The 24,245-nt window shown below is 44.1% G+C and overlaps 1 protein-coding gene across 1 annotated transcript in view; it reads right to left on the reverse strand.

The window, feature by feature from the left end:
- YBX1 (Y-box binding protein 1) overlaps positions 1 to 24,245 on the reverse strand; it is a 116,979-nt gene that overhangs the window by 88,548 nt on the left and 4,186 nt on the right. The window contains exon 2 of the mRNA XM_085603928.1: positions 17,806 to 17,869. Coding sequence (XP_085460054.1) covers positions 17,806 to 17,869 — 64 coding nt within the window. The remainder of the gene's footprint in view (positions 1 to 17,805; positions 17,870 to 24,245) is intronic.

Raw genomic sequence — 24,245 nt, forward strand, 5'->3', positions numbered from 1 at the left:
CAGGCTCACTGCCAACGCTGAGGTGACAGCACACTGATGTTGCAGGGCTCGTGCCTATCATGCTAAGACAATGACCACAGGGACACACTTACTAAGATATGGGTTTGGGGGGCATTGGCGGTCCTGGAGTTGTTGAGAGGAGTCTTCTGGCCCTCATGGGTATCCCTGTATCATGCTCATTGACTCTATGGCACCTGTGGGTGTTCTGGTGTGGCTCTTCGCTGTGTTCCCTTTCATGGTGCAGGTAGTTGTCCTGCTTAACACCAGCAGAAAGCAGGTGTAAAATCCCTGGTGCTAACGTGTCTTATCGCCGGAATTTGTTTTGCATTGCAATTAGTGTGAAAGTTGTGATGTGATTTTTTTCGTATGCAGAACAATATACGAACTGAGCAGTGTATCTCGTCATGATCCAGCACCTGACGCACTATTCCCAATCAATACAAATACAATGAGATTTCTTTATAGATTTTGTGTGTACACTGTAAGTGCAGCCAATACCTCAGTGCAATACAATACAGGATTTTAGTATTTAGAATAAATCGCAAAAGGTGCACCTCATGTCTTTTTGCACGGGAACGGCTACTCTGCATTTCATTGTCAGCACTTTAACGAAAGTAAAGTTGAGATAAATCTAACACACTATTCAGAAGTTGGTGCAAACTGCAGATATCACTATTATTCCAGCGATAAGTGCCCCAAAATTTAACACCATGGTGGACTCCATCAAATAACAGTAATAAGAAAGAGTCACACAGCAGTTAAGAGAACAACTAAAAACATTATTAATTTTTTTTCAAACTTTATTTTTTATAATAATAAATATATAAACTATTTTCAAACTTTATATTTTTATTAACATAAATATAAACAATAAACTAATAAACAAAATGTAACAACAATAATACAAAACAACAAAGCAGAACACTCCTGTGGGAACCACGGATGTCGAGGACAGACCTGGAAAATCAAAAAGATTGTTAAAAAAAAAAACAACATGGTATTCTTAACAAAATACCACAAGAAACAAATCACAGATGTATACAGCTAACAAAATTTTTGTAAGTTTAACTTACAAAAACTGTAAATGTTGCCGCTTTAAAATATTTACCGAATCTGAGGACATTTTTTTGCAGAAGGCACCACGCCCACAATGTTTTTCATCAGTGGTGAAGAAATTTTTAATTTTTTCCAAGGGGCAAACAAAGACCAATGCCACCTTCTTCATTCGCAAGATTTGCCAAAGAGTTCTGTTACGAGGGGATCCTAACAAAACATACTCGTGCGGCACAGCAAGTATGATGAAACACCTAAGACCCCTTCATCCAAACAATCTTGCACGAGAAGAGTGCAAACAGATGAGAAACACTCCCATTCTGTATCTATAAAAAAGAATCACAAATAAATGTATATTAATAACTTTCAAATTTATACTATTCCATTACTGTACAAACACATTTTATATAAAAACTGACTAAGAAACTATAGCCCTGAACCACAAGTGTGACGATCGTTAAAACACTACATGCATAGTGCATACTACTTTGAAGCAGTTCATGCCCTAAAGCCTACCTCACTAAAAGACTACGTGTTAACGGACTAAATGATTACAGTACTATAAGGAGACACACTGGGTGAGTGACAGGGTGTTTGCTAGAAGAGTATGAATACTAACTAGAGAATTGAAGGTGTGAAAGACAACTGTGTAGGTGATTAGAGGCCTGCATCAATACTGCATAGGCATTTAAAGCAGTCCATGTGCTAAGGCCTGGCTCACTGAATGACTACTTGGGTACTGACTGAATGATTAGAGTACAGCAAGGAGAGTGCCTAGGTGAATTTATAAGTGCTAGGATTTTCGCACAGGGAATGGATTAGTACTTGGTACTGAATGAGTCACTAGAGGAGTGCAAAGGCAGTCACAAGTGCTGGACTGTATGGATACTGACTAGGAAATTGAAAGTGTGAAAGACAAGTGTCTAGGTGGTTAGAAGACTGCATGCATAGTGCATAGGGGTTTGAAGCAGTCCATGTGCTAAGGCCTGGCTCAGTGTATAAATACTTAGGCACTGACTGAATGATTAGAGTACTGCAAAGATAGTATCTTGGTGAATTTATAAGTGTTTGGGTTTTAGCACAGTGAATGGATTAGTACATGGTGCTGAATGGGTCACTAGAGGACTGCAAAGGGAGTGACAGGGTATTTCCTGGAAGTGTATGAATACTGACTAGGGAATTGAAAGTGAGAAAGACAATTGTGTAGGTGGTTAGAGGACTGCATGCATAGTGGATACGGGTTTGAAGCAGTCCATATACTAAGGCCTGGGTCACTGGATGAGTACTTGGGTACTGACTGAATGATTAGAGTACTGCAAGGAGAGTGCCTGGGTGAATTTATTAGGGTTTGGCGCAGTGAATGGATTAGTACATGATGCTGAATGGGTCACTAGAGGACTGCAAACGAAGTGACAGGATATTTCCTGGAAGTGTATGGATACGGACTAGGGAATTGAAGGTGTAAAAGACAAGTGTATAGTAGGTTAGAACACTACATGCATACTGCATAGACATTTGAAGCAGTCTATTTGGTACTTAGAAACTGACTAAATAATCAGACTACTTCTAGGACAGTGGTTAGATAAAACTTTTACATTTTCAGTTCTGCCACAGTGAACAGAATAGTACATGGTACTACACCTTAGTGTCAAACCCTGACTCATTTTATCAATGCATAAGCAAAGACTAGCTTCTAATGCTACTAAAACTTCACAACATGACCGGTTTTAAAACGGGTATATGTCAGCAAATACACGATGTTACCAAATGCTTCTCTCACAATCCTTACCCAAATGCACACAGACTCACAGTGTGATTTTAGACGAGCAACACTATCCTAGGAGTTTACCAAAACTCATTCACTACTCTGGAAGAGTTAATGGTACTGCACACAATCTACATATTTAAGTACACCACATCAGTGTCAAAGCATGACTCATTTAATCAACGCATAAGCAAAGACTGGATTCTAATCCTACTAGAACTTCACAACAGGACACGTTTTAAAAGACTTTATCTGTCAGAAAATACACGATGTTACCCAATCCTTCTCTCACAGTGATTCCCAAATGCACACACACTCACAGTGAGATTCTACACAAGCACCACTATCCCTAGGAGTTTACCAAAACTCATTCACTACAGTGGAAGTGGTAAAGGAACTGCATACAATCTACATATTTCACAACTACACTTTAATGTCAATGCCCGACTAATTTAATCAACACATAAGAAAAGACTGGCTTCTAATGCTACTAAAACTTGACAACATGACAGGTTTTAAAACAGTTATCTATCAGTAAATACACAATGTTACCAAATGCTTCTCACAATCCTTACCCTAATGCACACAGACTCACAGTGTGATTTTAGACAATCAACACTATCCTAGGACTTTACCAAAACTCATTCACTACTGTGGAAGGGGTAAGGGGACTGCACACAATCTACATATTTAAGTACAGCACATCAGTGTCAAGGCATGACTCATTTAATCAACATATAAGCAAAGACTGGATTCTAATGCTACTAAAACTTCACAACATGACAGATTTTAAAACAGTTATCTGTCAGCAAATACATGATGTTACCAAATGATTCTCTCACACTGATCCCAAATACACACTAACTCACAGTGTGATTCTAGACAAGCACCACTATCCCTATGAGTTTACCAAAACTCATTCACTACAGTGCAACTTGTAAGGGAACTGCACACAATCTACATATTTCAGGACTGCACTTTTCTGTCAAAGCCTGACTCATTTAATCAAATCATAAGCCATAACTGTCTTCTAATGCTACTAAAACTTCACAACATGACAAGTTAAAACAGTTATCTGTCAGCAAATACACGATGTTACCAAATGCTTCTCTCACAGTGGTTCCCAAATGCACACAGACTCACTCTGTGATTCTAAACAAACACTATCCCTTGCACTATACCAAAACACATTTCTTCATCTAGAAGTAGTACTACATTTTAGTATAGAAACATAACATAACTCATTTCACAAATTCATAAACAATGACTGGTTTCTAATTCTACCAAAATATAAAAACAGCACAGTTATCTGTCTACAAACACATGAAAAAACACAAATGCTTATCACAGAATGGTTTCTACATGCACACACATTGTAGAGAAAAAAAGTACTCCCTACACTTTAGCAGGAAAAATACATTAGTCTGATTAAAATCAAAATAGTCTACATACATCCCCTCACAATTAAATAACTCATCTTTCAAGTTCTTTTGTAGATTAAGAAGTATATAAATCACTCACCATATTTTCTTTTACAGAATCTCTGCACTGTGCACCTCTCAGCAAAAGCAAAGAATGAAAAAGTTTCCCTTTCATTTTCCACACATATACATGTAAACATCAAATCACAATCCTTCGCACATAAACTCAAAAGCAAACACACATTTCTATTGGTTAAACATTTCAACCCTTTCCAACTGAAATACATTTCAACCCTTCCCCCCCCCAATCTGCCTTCTGCCTGTTACCATAGAAACAGGTCATGGAACACTGCACTGAGCTCACAAGTTCAGCACACAATGTTCCTACACAAGACAGGAAGTGTGCTTGACTTTTCAACATATCAGCTTATCATATATTAATGTTCCTTACAATCTGTTTTTGTTAACCAATAACAATCATACCTTTAAAAAACAGAAATATACACCCTACCTTTCAGTGTAGAAAGTTGTCATACAACCAATGATTTCTTGTCGTTTTTCAAAAAACGTTGCCGTGGATCCGCGCACCCACCGCGAGAGGATCCGTGCATCCAACGCGATAGGATGCGCGCACCATGCGCGCATTTCGCAGTTTAAAAAAAAAAAAAGGGGGAGCCCCAGGGGGTCCTTCTGGGACCCCCTAAGCACCTCTAGAGGGTCAGAGTTTTTCCACTCTGCCCCCTTTATATGTTTTATACACTTATTTCCCTTGCATCTTCAGCCTCGCTTCTACCGAGGCAGAAAATGGCCGCCAACAGTTCCTGGTTTCGAATGTAGAAAGACACTCGACAGCCAATTAGCATTCAGCGCGCGATCGGGAGGGTGCGCGCCCGGTTCGAGGAGGGTGCGCTTACGGTGCGTGTACGGTCCGCGGATCCTCCGCAGCCATAGATATCACAAACTTTTTTACCCTAATTTACTCAGGAGCTACTGAACAGATTCACACCATATATGCAAAAGGCACAAGTCCGAACTGAGGACTACCTCTTTGCCAAATTTGGTGTCATTCCGTTCAGCGGTTCGGGCTGTAGCTGCGACAACAGATCCTATGGGAAATTGCATGGGGTAAACGTGTTTTGGGACCCCCCTTTTTTTCTCGGCCCCCGCTTGACGGATCACTGCAAAACTTTCAGGGTAGGAGCAGAGCGGAGCTGGCCAAAAGTTTGGAAAATTTTGCGAAGATACGTTAACCGGCGCCACACTTATTGGGAATAGAATGTTGCGGATTGCCTATGGAAGATAGGTCCTAACTATAACTATCTACTGGCGACCGCCAGTAGATATATATATATACACACACACATATATACACACACATATATTTTTTCTCATATCAATGCATCTCCCATCTAGGAGGCTAAACAATGTAATTTCACACAGAGACTGAATTTGCCAATAAAAAACTGGCACTGTGCCTTTAAGGCAGCCATGACCCCCAGCTTCCCCTCATGCCTCAGGGGTGACAGTTGGGTCAGTTGTTCTTTGCGTAATCCTGAAGAACAGGGCACAAAGATATCCTTTAACAATGAAGAAAAGTCTCATTTGCCTGGGGAGGTGGGTGGGTTGCTTATGACTTTGATGAGGATACCCCTGGAAGAGAACTAGAATTACAGATAAGTAACTTATCCTTCTTTTCCAGGGGATCCTCATCAATAGTCATAAGCACTGAATAGAATAGCAAGCACATCTTCCACCTGCAGGCAAATGAGAGAGAGAGAGAATGACCCAACATATAATAACAGTCGTAATCAACTGTTGAAGATTCCTCAAGGAGGACTGGCCTACTTGGGTGTCTGTTCTGGTGTCTGAATCTGGACAGTAGTGCCTCGTAAAAGTATGGACGGACTTCCAAGTCACCGCCTTACAGATTTCAGATAAGGGCACGTTATGGAGAAAAGCAGTAGTAGCCGCTTTTCCTCTGGTAGAATATGCCTTGCGAGTAAACCCAAGGGGCCTCTGCGCTAGTTGATCGGCAAGCTTGATACATGAAACTATCCATCTGGAGATGGACCTCTTTGAGGCTGCACAACCTGTTCTGCTTGACCCATAGTTAACAAATAGTTGATCAGATTGTCTCGTGGACTTGGACCTATCCAGATAGAACTTTAAAACTCTTTTCAAGTCTAAAGAGTGCAAAGCCCTCTCAGCTGGAGTGGAGGGATTAGGAAAAACAGTGGGTAGAGATATGGACTGATTTACATGAAAATCAGACACCACTTTAGGGAGGAAAGAGGAGTGCGTCCTCAATACGACCCTATTCAGATTAAAGACTGTATAAGGCTCCTTAGAGCAGAGAGCCTGTATTTCGCTCACTCTGCGAGCTGACGTGATCGCTACCAAGAAAGCCGCCTTCCTAGAAAGGTGTTGTAAGGTTGCTTTGTGTATGGGTTCGAAAGGCGGACCCATTAATTTTGATAGCACCAGGTTTATCTCCCAGGGTGGAGAAGGAGGCCGTACCAGAGCGTAAACTTTGTTTAATCCTTGTAAAAAGTCTTTAACAACCAGTAATTGAAAAAAGGAAGGTTGAGAAGGTGAACGTCTATATGCAGTGATAGCTGCTAAGTGCACCTTAATGGAAGGAAACTTCAAACCTGCCTTTGCCAGATAGAGCAGGTAAGGAAGGATGACCTCTTCCTGTCCTTTGGTTGGGTTACAATGGTTTTGAACACCCCACATATAAAAACGCTTCCCACTTGCATGCATACGAGTGCCTCGTGGAAGGCCTTCTTGCTTCTTTTAAGATGGACATGCAGTCCTGTGACAGTCCTACGTGGCCATACTGGAGGACCTCAGGAGCCATGCTGCCAAGTTCAGTGAGGGATGGTTGGGGTGATGAATCCTCCCGTTCATCTTGGATAGCAGGTCCGGCCTGCACGGCAGCTTCCTGTGAGGGCACTCCGACAGATGTAGAAGGTCCGGGTACCACCATTGCCTCGGGCCGTCCGGGGCAATCAGTATCATCCTTGTGCGTGAATTAGACAGCTTCGTCACCACCTTCGGGATGAGAGGGAGGGGTGGAAAGGCGTACACAAATGCCCCTGGCCAGTCTATCAAAAGAGAATTCCCCTTCGATCCTGGTCGGTAAAACCTTGAGGCGAAGTTTTGACATTTCGTATTTTCTTCTGTCCACGAAGAGGTCGATGGAGGGACGACCCCACGCTTGGAAAATGTCTTCTACGACCTCGTCGTTGGGAACCCAGTCTCTGTCCTCGAAGTGACGACAGAGCGTCTGCTCTCACTTTCTGTTCTCCCGGCAGGTGGACTGCTGTGACAGATAGATTTCGTGCCAGGAGCCAATGCCAGAAAGCTTGCGCTTCCAATGACTGTGTGCATGAGCGTGTTCCCCCGGTTTGTTCAGGTAGTACATGGTGGTGGTATTGTCCGTTTGTACTAAGATCGAATTTTCCTGAATCGAGGGGAGGAAAGCCTTGAGGGTTAGGTGCACGGCCCTCAGCTCTAGCATGTTGATGTGGTAGGATCGTTCTTTTGGCGACCATAAACCTTGAGTCTGGAGAGACCCCATGTGGGCTCCCCAGCCCTGCAGTGAAGCGTCCGTGATCAGTGTGTGAACAGGCGGAGTTTGATGAAATGGAATCCCGACTTGCAAATTCCCCTCCTTCATCCACCACAGGATGGCGGTTCTTGCTGCGTTTGAAAGTTTTATTTTTTCGTCCCAGCGAGCTGCTTGTTGGTCCCATTTGTCCTCCGGATCCTGCTGAAGGGGACGCATTCGCAGCCTGGCATTGGTAATCAGGAAGATGCATGATGCCATCGACCCTAACAGGGAGGCAATCAGACGTACCGGTAGCCTGCTGTCGCGCAGAACCAGCTTGCATTTCTGTATGAGGGAACACTGGCTCTCCTCCGAAGGAAACACTTTTCCTACTTTGGAGTCTAGCAGAGCACCTAAGTAATGAATTCTCTGAGTTGGTAGAGAAGTCGATTTGTCGAAATTTACATGCAGGCCCAGCCCGTGACAAAGTGCGAGACAGTTCAGGAAATGATTCCTCACACTGTTTGGAGAGGGGTCTTTCAACAGTCAATCGTCTAAGTATGGGTACATGAAGATTCCTCTGCGTCGCAGTGCAGCTGCCACTACCGCCATGCACTTCGTGAACACCCGGGGGGCTGACTTCAATCTGAAGGGCAGAACCTTGAACTGGTAATGAGATGATCCCACCAGAAATCTCAGGTATGGTCTGTGATGCCGATTTATTGGAACGTGAAAATACGCATCTTGCAGATCCAGCGAACACATCCAATCCCCTTGTCTCAGATGTGGATATATTTGGTGGAGAGCCAACATGCGAAACTTCTCCTTTCCGATGGATTGGTTAAGTGTCCGTAGGTCCAGAATGGGTCTGTACTCCGATTTTCGACCCTTCTTCTTTACCAAGAAGTATCTTGAGTAAACTCCTCTCCCTCTCTGAGCTACTGGCACCCTCTCGATGGCTGACTTTCTGAGAAGGGTGGCCACTTATTTTTGTAAGAGCTTCCGTTGGTGACACGATGATGGAACTGGCGGAATTGAGGGAGGACGGAGTCGAAAACGTAGAGAGTACCCATGCTGCATCGTAGCTAGCACCCACCGATCCTTTGTGATAGCTCGCCACTCCTAGAGATGATTTGCGATACTTCCCCCCCCCCCCACTGAAGTGGTGAACAGTGACGGGGGAAGTGGGCACTCATTGCTTTGACTGCGTCTTGGCGGAGTTGTTACCTTGGCGTGGATTTCTTCCTCCTCTGGAGGAACGTCTGCCCCGATACGGAGATCGTTGTTGACCCTGCTAATGAGGGGTTTGAACCCTCTGTTGGGAGGATCGCCGGTTGTAAGGCCTGTATCGTTTGCGGAATTCCTTCCTTTTCTCGAGGCCCACTGCCTTCAGTGTGTCCAGCTCTGTTTTCATGCGGGACATCTCCTCAACAATGTGAGCCCCGAACAGAAAGGAACCAGAGAAGGGAAGGTTCAGGATAAGTGCCTGCGCTTCTGGTTTGAGCGCTGTCAGTTTGAGCCAAGATGTTCTTCTGGCACATATTCCATAGGCATGGGCCGAAAGAGTAGCTCCATCTGCCGCAGCGCTGATAACTTGATTAGACACCAAGCTGCCCTCCTTCAAGATTTCCTCAAAATCTTTGCGGTCCTCCTGCGGCAATGTCTCCGTGAATCACAGCAGTGAGTCCCAGAGCGATCTGTCATACCTGCCCAGGAGGGCTGATGCATTGGAGACCATCATGGAGGCGGAAGTGCCACAAACCTTTCTACCCCATGAATCCTGTGCTTTACTCTCCTTGTCTGGTGGTACAGTAGAGGAGGAGGTAACAGCAGGAATTATGACAGAATCTGGGGGAGGATCAGCTCTAAGGAAGAGCTGGGGCAGTCTTTACATTCGCCGGAGTGAGAAAGATGTCCATTACTGGCTCTATGAGGCCTGGTACTAATGGCAATAAAAGGTCTGGATTCTTCTCGCCGGTGTAGAGTCTCAAAAATTACAGAGGACTTACTTTGACGAGTCAGCATAGGAATGCCTAGCTTCGCCGCTCCTCTACCCAGAATGTCCTGAAAAGTGTAGACGCCATCCACAAGGGGAGACACTCAACGGTGGACTATCCATCAGAGTAGGTGAGTGGTCTCTGTGGGACGTCCGAGTGGACGGAGTTGGAGATCTTTGTGTCCTCCTCCTGCTTCGAGATCTAGACCTCCTACTGTGCGAGCATGCAGGTGTGCGACTGCGAGCTCTGTCTCTTGAGAGATGAAGTTCTCTATCAACAGCCTCCACCAGACGAGACAACGAAGCCCTGTGAAGAGGACTAGAATAATGCTGGACCCCTGCTGCGGAGGGTTTGGCCCAGTGATGCAACGGCCTGTACCACCGTGGTGATAGATGAATGGAAGACGATCTGTGTCTCTCTCGCCCCTCAGGAGACTTTGCAGGAGGAGGGGAGGTCACCTGTTCTTGTGCAGACCTAGTTGGAGACTCTTGGTGTCCCTTTGACTCTGGGCTGCAGGACATCGAGATCACCACTTCTAGGGACCTTGAAGGTGATCCTTAAAAACTGCGTGAGCCAGTTCTAGATGGTGGTGAAGTGGATAAGCTTATTGGAGGTGAGGCCTCTTTGGATGGAAGCCTCGAATGTGATCTGGAGCACCTCTGCACAGATTGCCGCCTCAACCGAGAAATCTGTCTCGACGTTGACTTCCTCTTCTTGGAAGCGGGACTTAATCTTGCAGCCGAACGTGTTCGACGTCGAACGTCTGCCCGACGCCGACGGAGTGCCTTGTTTGGATGTCTGCCTTCCCCGTTCTGAAGACTGGTGTCTCGACGTCGATTGGCGATGGACGGCCGACGACGGAGAATGCTGCCTCGACGTTGAAGATCTTGGATCTGATCTCGACGGAGATTTCAGCCTCGACGTCGATGAAGGAGTATGATGTCTTGACGTCGACAATTCTTCACCTGGCTTCGACAGAGACTTCTGCCTCGACGTCGAAGGAAGTGTCCTGTGCCTCGACGACGGAGATCTCTGGACTGATCTTGTCGGAGATCTGCCTCTCGATGTCGATCGCCGATGATGGGGCGACGACGGAGGGATGTGTCTCGACGTCGAACGCTGCGGCGACGACGGAGTGATGTACCTAGACGTCGATGATGCGCCGACGGGGTGATGTGCCTCAACATCGATCGCCCACCGAGCACCGACGGAGACTTGTCCCTAGACGTCGGACGCCGCCTGGTTGACGTCGACGGAGGACCGGTTACCTCCGTCGACGAGGATTTCGTTATCGATGATGCACCTGCATCATTGAAGTCTTCAACGCCGATTTCTTCGTCGTCGCTAGCTTCGACGTCGATCCGGACGCCGATGGAGAACAGGTCGTGACTTTCCTCTCGACGTCGACTGAGTTCTCTTCTGCTGCCTCACAGGAGACCTACCTCTTTCAGAGAGGCCATAAAGACGATTCCTCTCTCTCTCCTTTAAGGTTCTCCTCGATAGATTCTTGCAGTGATGGCAATTGTAAGAAGAGTGAGACTGAGGGAGGCAGAGAACACACACAGGGTGTGTATCAGATATGGCCTTCTTATTGCCTCAGGCAGGGCAAGGGTCGAATAAAGAAGGCATTCTGAAGAAAATAAACCTTTTCTGGAGCTCAAAAAAGGTGTCCCTTTCACTCTAAGGCAAAAAAACGTCGAGTGAAGGTAGAAAAACTTGAAGTTTTAGAGATATTTTTTGACTAAAAGCCAAAAAAAAAAAAGGAAGAGCTGAAAATCCAGGGTCCTGACTGTAGGAGCCGAAGAGAACAGCTGACCTAACTGTCACCCCTGAGGCATGATGGGAAGTTGAGGGTCATGGCTGCCTTAAAGGCACGGTGCCAGTTTTTGTTGAATGCTTTCATTTTCTATGCTATTGGTTTACAATGCAGCCTGTAGGCTAACAATGTCTACTTTATTTGCAGTTTGCTATTTATGAGTACTTTGCTCATAAAAAAAATACAATAAAATAAAAAAACTGAGTTCAAGTGCTACTTGCCCTCTTGTGTTTTTAGATATATATTGGCAAATTCAGTCTTTATGTGTGTAATTACATTGTTTCGCCTCCTAGATGGGAGCTGCATTGATATGAGAAAAAATGTGTGTATATTTATATATGTTTTTCATATATAATTTTTATTATTTCCGGGGTCCCCGCACATGGGCTGGAATATTCAGTGCTTATGACTATTGATGAGGATCCCCTGGAAGAGAACTGATTCCAGTGGTGAATGTATTAAAACATGCCCCCAGAGGGCTCCTTGGAGGTACCCCCTGAAAACCCAACAGCCTCTAGTATGCTGGCTGACTGGTGCAGACCAACCTGCCACCAAAAACGTTTCTGACCCCCTGCATGTGAGAGCCTAGGTTCTCTGAGGGCAGAGAAAATGCCTTCTCTGGCTAGAGGTGTTGTCACCTCCTCCCAGCATGAGGCTTCAAAGGCCTCTTCCGCCTTTGATATGTGATTACAGCTTCCCCAGACAGGGTAATGACAACCCCCTGCCCTGGGCCCATTTGGCACCAGGGCAGGTGGGAAAATCACACCCTTAAGATGAGCTGACTGATATGCCGTTCTTTAGGAAAATTCCTTCATCTTGGTGATTGCAGCATTAGGAACTCTGGGTCAGGTTTATGCTCACTTCCCACATGAAGTGGTCATATATGGTGGTGTAATCAATCAATCAATCAGTAAAGCGCACTACTTACCCGTGAGGGTTTCAAGGCGCGGGGGGGGGGGTTGCTGCTGCTACTGGTCGAAAAGCCAGGTCTTGAGTAGTCTCCTGAAGGTCAGCAAGTCTTCGGTTTGTCGTAGGTTGAGGGGGGGAGGGTGTTCAGGTCTTGGCGGCGCGGTGGGAGAAGGACCTGCCTCCGGAAGTGGTTCTACAGATGCGCGGGACCGTGGTCAACGGAGCGGAGTTTCCTGTTGGGTACGTAGAAGGAGAGTCGACTGTTGAGATAGGCTGGGACGGTTTTGTGGAGTGCCTTGTGTGCGTGAATCAGGAGCTTGAAGGAGATTCTTCTGTCGACGGGGAGCCAGTGCAGGTTCCTCATGTGGGGGGTGATGTGGTCACGTCGCGGGACGTCGAGGATCAGGCGTGCAGAGGCGTTCTGGATTCTTTGCAGTCTGTTGATGAGCTTGGACGGGGCTCCGGCGTAGGGGGCGTTTCCGTAGTCGAGTTTGCTGCTGACTAGGGCCTGGGTGACTGTTTTCCTTGTGTCTGTCGGGATCCATCTGTAGATCTTGCGGAGCATACGGAGGGTGTTGAAGCAGGTAGAGGAGACTGCGTTGACTTGTTTGGTCATGGTGAGTTTCGAGTCGAGGACTCCCAGGTTGCGTGCGTGGTTGGTAGGAGCCGAGGGTGTCCCCAGTGATGCGGGCCACCAGGAGTCGTCCCATGCTGAGGGGTTGGGCCCAAGGATGAGGATCTCCGTCTTGTCTGAGTTCAGCTTAAGTCGGCTTTCCTTCATCCAGTCGGCGACCGCCTTCATTCCCTAATGGGAGGTTGGATTTGGCGGTGAGAGGGTCCTTGGTGAGGGAGAGGATCAGCTGCGTGTCGTCGGCGTAGGAGATTATGTTGAGGTCGTGTTGTCGGGCGATGCGTGCGAGTGGTGCCATGTAGACTTTCAACAGCGTAGGGCTGAGGGAGGATCCCTGTGGGACGTCGCAGATTATCTCGGAGTCTTCGGACTGGAACGGGGTGGGGGGGATTGGGGGGGAGGCAGACTCTCTGAGTTCTGCCGGAGAGGAAGGAGGTGGTCCAGTCCAAGGCCTTGTCTCGGATCCCTGCGTCGTGGAGGCGTGTGCTGCGTAATGACCCCAAGGGTAAGTAACCCATTGGTTACCACCCTTACTCCCCTTGCCACCCCTAAATTTAGTATTAGGGGAGCCCCTAGCACCAGAAAAGCAGATTCTACTGACCTAAGAAGGACACAGAAGAGCTGTGAAAAGAAAGAGCTAAGGAACAGCAAGTGACCTGGTGCCAACCCTACTGGCCTGCCGTCTGTCTCCAATAACAGTGCCAAAGACTACTCGTCCTGCAGCTGCTCTGTCTACAAAAGCCTGGGAGGACTCCCAGAACTTCAAGAAGCAACCAGGATCTCCAGTGAAGTAGCGAAGCTGCTCCCCCACCAGCCACCCAAGAAGAACTGCGAGAAATCTGGATCTCCATAAGCCTGAAACCAGAAAACACCATTGCACACGTGTCCCCAAGTCACAGTCGAAGTGGTCCAGTTATGTCAGCGAGGCCCTGAAACCCTCCAGAGACGAACTCTAGCTTAGGTTTGCCCAGACTGGACTTCCAGTTGCCACCTGCTGCTTCTTTGTGCAAGCCTGCCTCTGCCAAGAGCTTCTTCTGCAATGAAAACCTGACTCCTCAAAACACCACTGCACCAGAGCCGTACAGCCCGAGGAGAAGTAAACAGAAGGGGTCACTACATGCCCGAGCATCAGGAGACCAGAGCCACCCTGTTAGTTCACCCGGACTACCCCCCCCCCTCCCCCGTCCCTACGTGCAGCCTCTTTGTCCCAGGGCCGTTTCCCATGTACATCAACAGGCACCCGACTCCGTAATGCATTAGTGCACCCGTGCTCCCCTTGACCTACTGAGGTGACCTGTTGGTGCTGCCTTACCTTAACTCCACAAGATTGATCTTGTAAGTCGCTGCTTAGTACCTGTATGCAGTATATGTGTTTTCCCATAGGATGACATTACTGCAATACAAGTGTACATACCGGTTTTCTTCAAAACTGCTATTTTAAAAAGTACTTACCCAATAACAAAGTTCAAAGTGTCAAAAAATATGTGCTATTTTTCTAAATTGGTGTGATCTCCTTATTGAGTGTGTCTATCAAATTTTGACTGTGTGTATGCAACAAAAGTCGACTATTCCTCCTTGATAAGCCTATGGCTGCTCGACCACACTACCACAAAAAGAGCACCTTGGGTTTGTTGAAGCAAGCCCTGTCCACTAGTACAGCATACCTGAAATCTCTACACAATATACCTCATCTTGATATATAAAGAGCCAGTTTCCTACACCTCCCCCACTATAACTGCCCCAACTACGCAGGAGTCGTAGGACTCGTTTATGTAGGAGGAGTGCGTCTCCTACCTACGACCTGTGAGATGTCATTGACACTTATTTGTAAGGCGGTCTCCGAAGCAGTGGAGCCCTTAAGAGCGGAAGCTCTTAACAATTTAGCAATGGCAGAGATTATTTAAACTCAAAGGAGGACCTACATGGGTCCTTGACCCCCTTTCATATAGGGCAGCCAGTCGCTCATAAGTCCAAGGGGAAGCGCTTCAGGGACCTAGGTGTCGACCTAGACGCCTTTGATAGGATTAAACGTGCATTCCTTGATACTACCACCCCTTCAGGGTTGGACCCCCCCTTGCCTCCGGCTGGGGATCGTGCTAAAATGACCTTAAACACAGCAAACTCCCCGTCTCCCCAGGGGTCTGATGGGCATATAGAGCCAGACAGACCATGGCATGGTTGGCAAACCACAAGTCGTCCGACGACGACAAAGACACCCATGGGTCTGACATGCTGAACCCAGATGATCTACTGCACCAGAGATCATAGGATTGGGCGCGGCATAGAATGTGGCCACATATGTGGCCGCGAAGCTGCCCTAGACAAAGAGGTGTGCAACTGATGTGTGGAAATGTTATGTTATACCGAAAGATCTGCTGCCAAACATCCAACTTTCTCATTTTTGGCTAGGGTATTAACCACTTAAGGGGTTTACTTTTCACCGATTTTTAGCAAATTTTGAGACAGGAAACTCCTCCTATGTACACGAAGTAGAGGTTAATGTCTCTTGTAGACCAGACCAGATCTTTGGTTCATTCCCCATGAACTGTAAGTCACATGTTATTTACTCCTAACCTTTTTCTTCCAGTTGACCGTCCAAGACATAACACTGCTGGAGTACATGCTTAGGTAGTGTAGTTTATAGGGAGTTCCAATACCAAACTGGCCTTTGCCCAAGAGCAAAATGAGCAAGTGTACTATAAAAGTCTATAGTCTCTTACTGAATTGTATGTGATCTTTAAGATTCAAGGGCAGCGAGTTCCAAATCTGTCTACCTATACTGAACCATTAATGAATGAGACAACAGAATTTTAGAGTCCGTGGATTTCAAGTTGTATGGACTTTTGATCATGGGCCATGATTTGTCAGCAAGTGCTTCAAAATTATGATAAAACCACACCAGCAAACATCTTTCCCATCAAAGAGAAATCCAATTACCTCTTTTGCGTTTTAGAGTGAAGCAAGATGACTTTAACCACTTGATACTGTTTTTATATTGTCTGAATTGTGAGAAGGAATGCCATCATTTGCTCATCTTAGAGCATTAAGGTAGATGCTGCTACAGTAATACAACTGTTCCAATATTTGTAAAGTGCAACAAGCTATAACTGCTTGAGAATTTAAGAGCTTAAGTTGATGCTGAATAGAATTTCTTATCAGCCAAAACAATGTCCCCCTGCTTGTGTGGAGTAAAGAACTTAACTAAACCTCCCAGCAAGCCAGTGCCACATGACTGCATATGGGAGTTTAAGAATAAACATGTTTCATCATCTCTCTGTTTGTCCAAAGCCCAAAAGGATTACCTAGAACTTTACTAGCAGCTCTACCCAACTACCCCCAGTGTAGCTCACCACAACTATCATGCCATTTTGCATGACCTGCAAACTGCAATATTTACTGTAATGGTGGCTCACTCACTTTAAGTTAGTAGACTTTTGCCAACCTGTGATTACCCGGACAGTGAAGTGTTACCAAACACTGTTAATACATTGTTTTACAGACAGGTGTCATAATAGGTGTGTAAATATACAAGGTGGCAGCCAATTCTCTATACCCAGTAGTTTTCTTTTTTTTTTGTTGTAAACAGAGGCCATCAGTGTAGAATATCTGAAAATTGGCTGTAGGTGAAAGGATTTTGGCTATCAAACTGAAATTGAATCTGTACATTCTGTGAAAGAATTTTAAGGGGAAAAAAAAACACTCGGGGTATCTACCTCTCGGGGGGATAGTTCCCTGGTCTCCTGTCCCCAGGATGGAGGTCTGGCATCTTGTTATGGGCACCACAACAAAAGTGTCTGAACTAAGCAGTCTGTATTGGATGAAGGAAAAAATGCTTTCTCTTTGAATATGATCTGTTAGATTTTCAAACTTAGTATTCTCGAAGGAGGCAAGGATCCAGCTACTCGAAGAATCCATAAATTATCAGCTATGCTATATAAAAGTGCTCCCTCATTAACCCTCTAAAGCCCACTAAAAATCTTTTTGTAACCTAAATCATTCAAAAGCTACATACGCAATAATCTCCTCTTTCATAACAATATTTTAGGTGGGTACATAGTTGCCACAATGTATCATTTATCCTATTTGTTGAACTTGTGTGGTGAATATCGAGTACAATACTACTGTAACAAATGTGACGTAACTCTTTGAAATTCATAAATTCAATTGAGCATTATACTAATAGATTAATTTTTATCTATTAATTCTATTTTTGGTACATTGAAAAACCAACCTTTTATGAGCACTGCATATTTTGAAGAAATTATGTTGTGTATGATGTATCATAGTTGACGAGTGTAAAGTATTTGGCCAAAACAAATCTGCTTGGAACTAGGGACGGAATAAGGATTAGTCGCAATGGTGTCTGTTTGGGAAATTGAAGAGCGAGATAGCTTAATTGTACATTTCACATGCTTTTTGCAGTACCAAAGTCGTTGGAAAAAAATATTTAGCAAATCTTAAAGGGCATAAAATGAAACATTGCCGTGCTCCTTGGTAAGTTGCATCAAGTCAACACCACCCAGAGCAATACAAAGAGTATAGGTTCTCTCATGATCGTCATCTCAAAAAACAAAATGCATATGCTTCTAAAAGACAAAAGGTACATGAGCTAAAAAAAGCAAAACATCATTTACATATGAAAGTTTGATATCCAGCTCACCTATTGATGAAACCGTACCCATTCCGTACATTAAACCATTTAACGGTCCCCAAAACCTTTGTTGCTGAAAAGAAACAGATTAAAATCAGTTGCAGGACACCAAAAATTAGCTTCACACGTTTTCTCAGCCATATAATTAACAGCACAAAAATCCATAATTTGCGTGAATGCAGTCATGTATGCATGACCATTTTACAGTAATAATTCACATTCAAAACACGACAATATAGAAAAGAGATCTTAGAGTGATGAAAAACAAAGTTTACGGTGCATCGCACATGAAATTAACGGTTGCACTGATTAGCCTGTTGTAGTATCTTGGTTATTATGTTTTACATGTCATCCACTGCTCCACCAGTGGAACACTCTTGAGATGATGTAACATAGAATGTTTGGGTATGAAGTACACAGTTGGAGAAGGGCTGAGCGCCTTGCTGGCTGCTCCTGGTGAGGCTGAATACTACTAAATTACTCATCTTGTAACCAACCTGAATAAATCCTCCTGAAATATCACAATCAGCCTGGAGTGATCACTACATTGTATTGGCCGGTCTGTGTCGGTCCTTTGCGTCCACCTGCCCAGGTAAAGGTCTTAACCCCATAGGGGGGGGGTTTGCATAAAAGGGAGCATGAACACTGAGCAAATAGGGAAATACAGCAGTCAAGGCTGAATTGCCTCGCCCCTCTTCCCCATCACCAGCGCATCCGTTAGCCTAAGCCTTTAAGGAAGCAAAAAGAACATTCTAATTCAGGAAGGAAGGAAAGAGCCTACTATTTTCATGGTGGTAGGAAGCGATACATCCACTTTGAGGCCAGAGATGCAAACGTCCATACTGCAAGCCGACGCCCGCTAATCAGAAGGGTTTAAATAGTTGGCAAACTACTAGATGCCTCTCTCTCTCCCTCATCTGCAAGTGGAAGTAGCAGTGGAATTTTAAAGTCATCCTACACTAGAATGATTCCACAGAAAAAATGGCTTTACACACTTGCTTTTTACCTAGCAGGTCGGACGATCAAATTTCCACAAAATCCACCAGCGGTGAAATGGCTTCAACTAACATGAAACTTAGTACTGGTAGCCGTATTTAAAGTATCACTGGAAGTATTTCTGGTAGGAGTATCTAGAGTAGTTGTATTCTTGAAAGCAGTATAAATAACAGTGGGCTAGTGTCAAAGCGATATTAGAGGCAACAAAAGCATTTTTTGGCATGCACTGAAACAATGTGCTGCCCTGTTCAAGGAAGGGCTGTACATTACTTTAATTGGAATTGTTACAGAGGGATAAACTCAATCTGTATTGATTTGAGAATTGAGATTCAAGGTACTTCAAACATTCAAAATAATTAGTGGCTTCCGAATGGCAGAGGTGAGCAGGGTATGTTATACGTAGTTCCATACGGATCATCCAATTGTTTTGACAAGGACAATATTCCATATGATCTCAACGTTGTTGGATGTTTTCCTTTGGTCTGCCTCGAATGGAGAGCGAGGTTCTGATACCTTGGAAAGGGTTGTTGCATATTGTTTCGCTTTTCATTTTAGTCTTCCTCCTTTCCTCTGTAATACTTTGACATCCAATGTGGGTGGTGATATTCTTTTTATGCTCTTTGATGGGATTATATTTCCTTTCTGTGTGTCATATGTTCAATAAACAGATTTGAAACAAAAAAAAAACACATTCAAACTAAAATCTGATAAGAAACGTAAGCACATACTTTCAACATATGCCCACTTACACTGCAAGTGGGCAGTACAGTTTACTAGCATAATATTTTCAGATTAAGTAGATGGGATAAAAAAAAGGCACACTAAGTACGAGATTGAGTGTGTAGTTAATTAAAACATTGTCACTAAAATGTTTAAGACAATTCATTTAAAAATGTCAAAATACTGAAAGAGATAATTATCCAAAATAGAAATAATTTAAATGTACAGTACTATGTGTATAAAACAGTAAAATACAAAAGTTCTGATAATTGCAAAGTCAATACTGAAGTTTCACAACATAAAGCTCCATGGCTGGTCTCTTCTCTGGCTAGCTAATAGACTGTAGAAAGATTAACGCTTTGGCCATACACGGTAATTAATCAGTCTGTAGTACATGATGTAAAACAAATGCTTTGTTGTACTAAAATGCGGCAGCAGTAAGGGTCTTGAACAAACCTTGGCCGCAAAAAAATGGCAGTATGGACATAGTCTTGCACGTAGGAGGTCGAGCTGCCCTCTAAACCACTCGGGTGCAGGTAATCCGTTTAAAATGAGTAAGCCCGCATGTGCTTCCATCAGCTGGTTATTGTTCCAATTAGTCCAGTTGTGTTCATCTAAAGTGGCAGTGGTGACTAGACTTGTACATGAAAAGAGTTCAAAATACCTAATCCGCCTCAAATACAATACAGCCAGCTGAACGATTCATTTTTAATTCTAGTCTCGTCAGGTATTTTGTCAATCTACAATTTAGCTGAATGTCTGAGGGGGTGAAGTACCGTTTTCAACTGGGAGAAGAACATTTGTCATTACTGCTTGGATTTCCCTGCATCTTTGGCTTCCAAATGTAAGCCAGTGTGAAAAGACATTTCGAAAAATACCCACTGGATCACAGGATAGTATGGGTAACGAAAAATTAAGAAGTGTACAGTTAACCACTGTTCCTAAACTCTATCTTGTGCACATTTTAGAAATAAATTGGTCTCCTTCATACCTATTCTTCATTTAATATATTTTACCTTATATTTATCCATATGAATTGTTGTACGGTAGGCACACATTGAAAAGCGGTTATAAGCTGCGGCTCAGTTGTTAGCTCTATGTATCGCGTATTTCTGAAGAACCTATAAACACCACAGGTTTGCAGGGGATTCTGGGTAGAAAATGTTGGGGGGGGATCCACACAAGCCACTCATTCCTGGACTCTGCCCCCCACACGAGTTTTCAGAAATCGGTGGGTTTGGTAGGTTTCCCTAGATGGCCGCTGAGCCCGGGACCAAAAATGTAGGTGCCGCCGTCGCAAAACCAGGTTGTTTTGTGATTGGTAAATTTGATGTCTCCACAATACGTTTTGGGTCCTTCCCTGCTGCGGGTACTTGGCCCACCCTCACGAATGCGGTATAATTTTTATCTGGAGACTTTGAGAATTTTTTTTCAAAATCTTCTTGGTGGCTGTTTGACCAGAACGGCCTGTGTGAGCAATCTCAATTAACCTGTGATGCAGATTAGTCAAAGGAACAAACAGATTATGCCTAGTGATCCTGTTATTCTCCAATGACAATTCAGTAAAAAAGTGATGAAAGGGAATAAGCAGCTCAAGTTCTAATACAAGGCCACCCATGCACAATGCTTCTTTGAACTTCTCTCAAAACGTAATCTTCATTACAGGCCATACTCCATTCCAGTTCAAAAATGCAGCCATGCAAGTGTGACTAGCATCTACAGTCACCACCACACACTCAAACTCTAAACTTTCAAAATGTTCTCTCACATCTTCTAAAGGTAAACGAGAAAGACAACTGGGTCTAACATTTTTACCCCGTAAATGTGTTTCTGCTCAAAATTATATTCCTACAATCTCACTAGTCTTCGGGTGTCCTTGCCAGTTTATGGTCTGGGTGTAAATCAAATGGATTACCCCACAAGTACGTTTTAAGCTATTCCACAGTCGAGACACAAGCCAGTGCCTCGTGTTCTGTGGTACTGTAGTTCTTTTTGAGGGTTCTAGATAAAAATGCAACAGTGTACGCATTATTGTCATGCAACTATCTCCCTAAAACAAGCATAACCTTTATTGTACACTTAATTAAGACCATTACAAAACTGGGATTCAAGTCGAACTTTAACAGGTTATAAAAAATGTAATCAAAGCATTCACTCAGACATTAGACGATTTTGGGCTTTTCAACGAGTATTTTCTTCTGCTAAAATTAAGCTAAAAAAAAGAAGAAAAAAAAATAATCACTGTGCCACTAGCATGCCCGAGGGGTTACAATATTCACAGATTGCGTTTTTGCATGTCTTCCTTTTCAAAAATGTACATCCAGGTATTAAAATGTCCAGCTGGTCTTCCGCACGACCTTTACAGCAGTTAAGTGCATGAGCCAGGGATTTAGTCTTGTATGAACAGAAGCAGCAACTGTTGGTGGACCTGGCAAGCTTCCTGGTCTGCTTTATTTCGACAGCATCAAACAGTCCGAATATCAGTTTTGACAGTTCCCTTTTAAATTTAAGCAAGAATGCCTGTCACGTAAAGTTGGACAGTATTTTGTTTTTAAGGGTGTAATAAAGCACAGAGTGCTTGAGGGCAAGGAAGGAGGTGTGGGGTGCAAAGCAGCAGAGGAGCTGTTGGTTTTTGAATAGCAATTATAGTTGATACCAGACTATAGCTGGGCCCCAAAGTCTGTTATGTTGAGAATTTTAATTAGGTTCTTCAAGGGTGCTAGGAGTGTTTTAGCTCCAGGAAGGCCCATAGTTTTCGCCTGAGAAATGATCTTAACAAGCTCCGTTTGACCCTCTTGCAGTTATGCGAGTAGGAAAATAACCAATCCACCGGATACACTGATCGTTTTTACAAATCAAATCCTACCCTGGTGTCGGCTGGTGTGTTGACAACCGTAAAGTAAATAGTCTTCTTCTAAAGAGAGTGCACTGTTATTTCCAACTTGTCGAACTGAGAGATAGACACAATTTTGCAGAAGCACAGCAGGGAAGGCATATACTTTGCTTTTATTACCACCAGTAATCGTTTGAAAATGGGCTCTGACAGATTATCGAATAGGTTAATGAGCGTAAATCAAGCCGCTCTCTTTAGATTGTATTTCCTCAAATTGTCTGGAGAGGAAACCTTTGATGTTAAACAATAGGCACAGGTACTTTTCAGCAGCTTTGATGGTCTTGTTTATGCGCCAACCACCCTTCCAGCTGATCCTTCTGCCAGAGTGCAAGAAGCTGTCTGGCCTTTCATGATTTATGCTTAGATTGTTGGCTGCACAATAGGATACCAGCTGGTGAGGTGTATGTTGCAGGCTAATTCCAGTTTAATCAAATATAACAGATTTGACTGCGTAAATTAAAAGTTTGATAGTTGCTTCTCTGAGTTTGGAGGGGTACTGTCTGTTGTAGAGGTTGGGGGCCATGTCAGCTACATAGAGATTAAAAAGTAGTGTGCAACGAAACAACCCTGTTTAGACCACTATTTTGTGTAGATTTTGCTGGTTAAGGAAGAGCAATCCCACATTTTAAGGCTGATCCATTATCTGTATACAATACCTGAATAACTGGCAAGTGGGTTCGATTCTTGCCCCAGCCTGCCAGCTTGAGCCACAGTTTATTTAATCACATGCAGTTTGCACATTATGAAATGTGCCAACAAATCAATAGATTAATGGGTCGGTGCTTTATGGCAAACTGTGAGAGTGACATGTTGTTCTGGAGTGTGGCATGGCTGTCTCTAACGCCTGTTTGGAACCAAGGGATAAGATCCAAGTTGTCAGTCCAGTGTTTTAAGTCCTTCAGTAAGAGGTTGGCATATTGCTTGGCTTGTGTCTAGGAGGGCTATTATCCTGTAGTTGATCAGTCATAAGCTGGAGCCTTTTTATGTACAGGACAGAGGAGGAGTTTTCCAGGATGGCGCAAACAGAACCGTGAAATAGCAAGTATTGTACAATGGTTGCTGGACCAGTACTCCGTGCCAATTTTATATAGTTTTGCAATCAGTCTGTTTGGACCGCGGGCTCCATTAGCTCTAACATTCATGATGCCGGTGGCTACAGAACGGGTCGTGCACCATGAGGAAGACTTCATCTGATCTTGCAGGCCGATTTTTAGATCAGCATGAGTTACGCAACTCAAGTGGATAGCTGTTTTTTCCTGATCCTGGCAATATAATGCTGCAACATGCATTTTCCAAGAGCTTCTTGGGATATAATTATCTTATTTTGCCTGGTAGCCGTATTCCATTAAGTTTATGTAAGCCTATAACTGACTTAGGTCATTGTTCTTACATATATCATGTGGTACAAGACTGTCCATCTCCCTTTGATGATGCTTGGCCTCCCATACTTGCATCTTATACAGCTATTTGGGTTTTTAATTCGCATCTGTATTTGTGGCAATTCGTCGTAGGTGGTTTATTTCCCCTTTTTTGATGCTCAACTATAGAGGAAGTCACCTGATGTTCTGGTTTGGATGAGGGTCGTACTTAGCTTCAGCCACATTCCCTTTTATATTTTATAAGAAATGAAGTAACTGTGCTATGGTTGGTGGTGTCAATGTTGCTCTCTTAAAGTGCCATGGGTGCACATGGCTAGGCTCTCTTGCAAGGCTCTAACCGGGAGTGCCACTGATTCACTATTTGAACCAGATTCTAGTTTGCAAATGTCCAGAATGTCTATGGTCCTCCCATGTGCCACTTTCATCTTGCAAGCCTTTACATGACAGAGCATTCACCGATG

The sequence above is a fragment of the Triturus cristatus genome, chromosome 1_2, assembly GCF_964204655.1.
Source record: "Triturus cristatus chromosome 1_2, aTriCri1.1, whole genome shotgun sequence".
Classification (NCBI taxonomy): domain Eukaryota; kingdom Metazoa; phylum Chordata; class Amphibia; order Caudata; family Salamandridae; genus Triturus; species Triturus cristatus.